This window comes from Galeopterus variegatus, unplaced genomic scaffold (genome assembly GCF_000696425.1).
Source record: "Galeopterus variegatus unplaced genomic scaffold, G_variegatus-3.0.2 Scaffold4989, whole genome shotgun sequence".
Classification (NCBI taxonomy): domain Eukaryota; kingdom Metazoa; phylum Chordata; class Mammalia; order Dermoptera; family Cynocephalidae; genus Galeopterus; species Galeopterus variegatus.
Genome location: NW_007731100.1, coordinates 18042 through 22258, shown reverse-complemented (window position 1 = coordinate 22258; position 4217 = coordinate 18042). Strand labels below are relative to the sequence as shown.

The following is a 4217-nucleotide window of genomic DNA, read 5'->3' as shown; positions in this document are numbered from 1 at the left end:
AACTCAGGGAAACACTTACTTACGTTTACTGGTTTATTATAAAGGATATAAGAAAGGATACGTATGAAGAGCTGCATAGGGTGAGGTATGGGGGACAGGGCGTGGAGCCTCCAAGCCCTCCCTTTGCCACCCTCCAGGAACCTCCACGTGTTCAGCTATCCAGAAGCTCTCTGAACCCAGTTCTTCTGGGTTTTTATAGAAGCTTCATTACATAGGCATGATTGATTAAACCATTGGCCATTAGCGATCAACTTAACCTTAAACCCCTCTCCCCTCCCTGGAGGTTGAGGGTGGGTCTGAAAGTCCTGCTTTATTCTTTCCTGTAACCAGCCCCCATCCTGAAGCTACCAAGGGGTGCCAGCCTTTGGCCAACTCATTAGTATCCAAAAAGTTACCACTTTGGAGATTCTAAGAATTTTAGAAGTTATGTCAGGAAAGGGAGAGGAACTATAAGAAGACCAAATATATGCTGTATTTCAAAATATCACTCTCTTAAATGTGGCTTTGAAAAACACATAGGTGGGTCATGAAATCGATGTAGAGTGGTGACTGGTTTTTGATAAGAAAGGGATAGAATACAATAGAAAGTATCAGCCACCTATAATCTTATGTACACCCTGAATAATAAAGATGTTACTATTCTGTGAAACTTTTTTTCCATTATGGATTTATGTAGAGGGTACTGAGTTACCATGTAGATTGTTCCTTTTTTCTTTTTTTTGTGGCTGGCCAGCACGGGGATCTGAACCCGTGACCCTGGTGTTATAAGCCTGTGCTCTAACCAACTGACCTAACTGGCCAGCCCAAGATTATGTTTCTTAATGTGGGTTATAGTCAAGTATTTGAAGAACACTGTAATATGTAGGAGTATTATTTTTGAATTTAAAAACAATATATGTTCTTTTTAAAAAATTATAAAAGAATTTTATAGCTAGGTCCTTCCTAAGTGTATTAATTTCCAGTGGCTGCCATAACACATTGCCACAAACCAGTGATGTAAAACAACAGAAATTTATTCTCTCAAAGTTCTGGAGGCCAGAAGTCTGCAATCAAGGTGTTGGCAGGGCCGTACTCCCTCCAAAGGCTCTAGGCGAGAATCTGTTCCTTGCCTTTTCTGACTTATGGTTGCCGTTGGCATTTCTTGGAGTTTTTTGGCTCGTACCTTGGCATTACATCAATCTCTACCTCTATTCTCACATCACTTTCTCCTGCATCTTCTTTCCTGGCTCAAATTTCCCTCTGCCTTTCTCTTAAAAAGAAACTTGTCATTGGATTTAGGGCCCATCTAGATAATCTAGGATGATCTTCTTATCTCAGTACCCATAATTATATCTGCAAAACCCTTTTTCTAAATAAGGTAATGTTCACAGATTCTGGGGATTAGAACATGGACATCTCTTTTGGGGGGCCACCTTTCAACCCACTACACTAAGTGAAGAATGAAGTATTGATCTCTACACCCTCCAACACTCTGCCCAGGGTCAGCACTGTTAGTACTAAATAGGGAAGTCTAAGCAGTGAAGAGACAAGCTGAACATGAGTTCCAAGCTAGAAGAGGAAAAGGTGATGACCAAGCATAAAAATGGTTAGATAAACTCATGAGAGGTTAATGTCCTCACTGGTATACTACGGAGCAGGTTGCCATGTCTTCCCTGCATGGCGAAGGCCGTCTATTCCCCAGAACTATGGTAAAATTCTTCAGTGTCCTCATGTTGTTTCTCACTTTGTCCTGCAGGTCCGTGAACACCTGATTGGGGCAGGATGTAGGGTGGATATGCCATTCATTTGTTTGTGGTTTCTAAAGCTAAATTCATAATATGCGGGTTGGGGGAATAAGTTGTCAGAGCTTGCCATGTTACGTGCTTGAAAGTGCATAGATTTGCCATCAGTACACCCACTAGTCACCTCCAGTGACTTTGAGGCCAGGAGGCTTACTTGCCGGCTGGTCTCCATGGAAAGGTCTCCAGGAAGCCAGCACAGAATTGGGGGAATCTCTGCCCATTTTTGAGGCCATCCTTTTTGGTGGAGAGGAATGTTTGTTGTGGTCCTGGGAATCTCCCTATGCTGAGCTCGGGGATAGATTGTGACTGACAGACCAGGCTGGGATAGATGGCCATTATGAAAAGAAATTAGGAAGCTGGTTGTCAGGGTAGGGCTTGCTGTTTTATACACTTGGGAATTTAGAAAGGAATTATTGTACAATTTTAAACTGAGTTTTACTAACTGACCCATCAAGGGACTGTTTGTGGACATGTGATAAGAACAGTTGGGAAGTAGTGTGGAGTTTTTGAAAATCCATTTAAATACTCTTAGTGTTTTCAAGTTTCCTAGAAATCAATGTTCTACATGTATCCCACAAATCCCCAATGAAAAGTACTCATTGCAAGTTAAAAAACAACAGAAACAAACAAAACCAGACAATAGAAATCCCAGTATTCCCATCAACCAAAGAAAGCCCCTAAAAGCATTTTGTGTAATCCTCTAGTGGTATATTTCTGTCTTCATCTAAAGTGCTTTCATTTGAACAAGCCAGCATTACTGCTGAAATGTTCATTTCTGTAATGACCCTTGTCTGTCTTGTACAGGAACCAACAGATCTGCTAAAGGAAGGAGCCTTATTGGTAAGATTGATGGTTCATCTCATGTCACTGGAAAAGGAGTCACAGTACAACCAGGCTTTTCTGTGGATGAGTTTTCTGCATCGGTCCTCACTGGAAAACTGACTACTGTCTTTCTTCCAATTGTCTACATAATTGTATTTGTGGTTGGTTTGCCAAGTAATGGCATGGCCCTGTGGGTCTTTCTTTTCCGAACAAAGAAGAAACACCCCGCTGTGATTTACATGGCCAATCTGGCCTTGGCAGACCTCCTCTCTGTCATCTGGTTCCCCTTGAAGATTGCCTACCACATTCATGGCAACAACTGGATTTACGGGGAAGCTCTATGCAAGGTGCTCATTGGCTTTTTCTACGGCAACATGTACTGTTCCATTCTCTTCATGACCTGCCTTAGCGTGCAGAGGTATTGGGTCATTGTGAACCCCCTAGTGCACCCCAGGAAGAAGGCAAACATTGCCATCTGTGTGTCCTTGGGAATATGGTTGTTGATTCTGCTGGTCTCCATCCCCCTGTATGTCGTGAAGCAGACCACGCACATTCCAGCCCTTAACATCACAACCTGTCATGATGTTCTGCCTGAGGATGTGTTGGTGGGAGACATGTTCAATTACTTCCTCTCTCTGGCCATTGGAGTCTTTCTGTTCCCAGCCTTCCTCACAGCATCTGCCTACGTGCTGATGATCAGAACACTGCGATCTTCTGCCATGGATGAGAACTCGGAAAAGAAAAGACAGAGAGCCATCAAACTCATTGTCACCGTCCTGGCCATGTACCTGATCTGCTTCACTCCTAGTAACCTTCTGCTCGTGGTGCATTATTTCCTGATTAAAAGCCAGGGCCAGAGTCATGTCTATGCCCTGTACATCATAACCCTGTGCCTCTCTACCCTCAACAGCTGCATTGACCCATTTGTCTATTACTTCGTTTCACAAGATTTCAGGGATCATGCAAAGAACGCTCTCCTCTGTCGAAGCGTCCGTACTGTAAAGCAGATGCAAGTATCACTCACCTCTAAGAAATTCTCTAGGAAATCCAGTTCTTACTCTTCAAGTTCGACCAGCATTAAACCCTCCTATTGAGTTTTATAGCTTCTCAGGTGGAAGTTTTACAGCAGGATTTGGAGCCTGCTTAATGTTCTGGGGACATGTCTGTTATTTCCAAGCAGGACTTACCACATACCATAGACATGCAGCACCTCTCAGGATTGCTAGAAGTTTCCCTGTTTGCATAAGAAAAGCCCCCCAAATTGACACAGATGTCAGGTTCAGAATCCTTTACTCAGATGCTCCCAGAAACTGAACTCTGAGAGAAGCAGACTTTTTCAGTAGGTGGCAAAAGGACAGAAACCTTGTGATTTGCAAAAATTAGACTTGGCACGAAGACCGTTTTTAGCTGAAACTCTATTACTTTTACCTCTGGGGTCAATCATAGCCTTGTTAGGGCCCTTAGGTGGCAAAAGGACAGAAACCTTGTGATTTGCAAAAATTAGACTTGGCACGAAGACTGTTTTTAGCTGAAACTCTATTACTTTTACCTCTGGGGTCAATCATAGCCTTGTTAGGGCCCTCAGAGATGATTTCCCAAATGAGGAAGCTAGAG

The 4217-nt window shown here is 43.0% G+C and overlaps 1 protein-coding gene across 1 annotated transcript in view; it reads left to right on the top strand.

Annotated features, from left to right (window-relative positions):
- F2RL1 (coagulation factor II (thrombin) receptor-like 1) overlaps window positions 1–3955 on the top strand; it is a 10571-nt gene extending 6616 nt beyond the window's left edge. Inside the window, exon 2 of the mRNA XM_008588717.1 lies at window positions 2586–3955. Coding sequence (XP_008586939.1) covers window positions 2586–3697 — 1112 coding nt within the window. The 3' untranslated portion in view covers window positions 3698–3955. The remainder of the gene's footprint in view (window positions 1–2585) is intronic.
- Window positions 3956–4217: the final 262 nt, after the last annotated feature.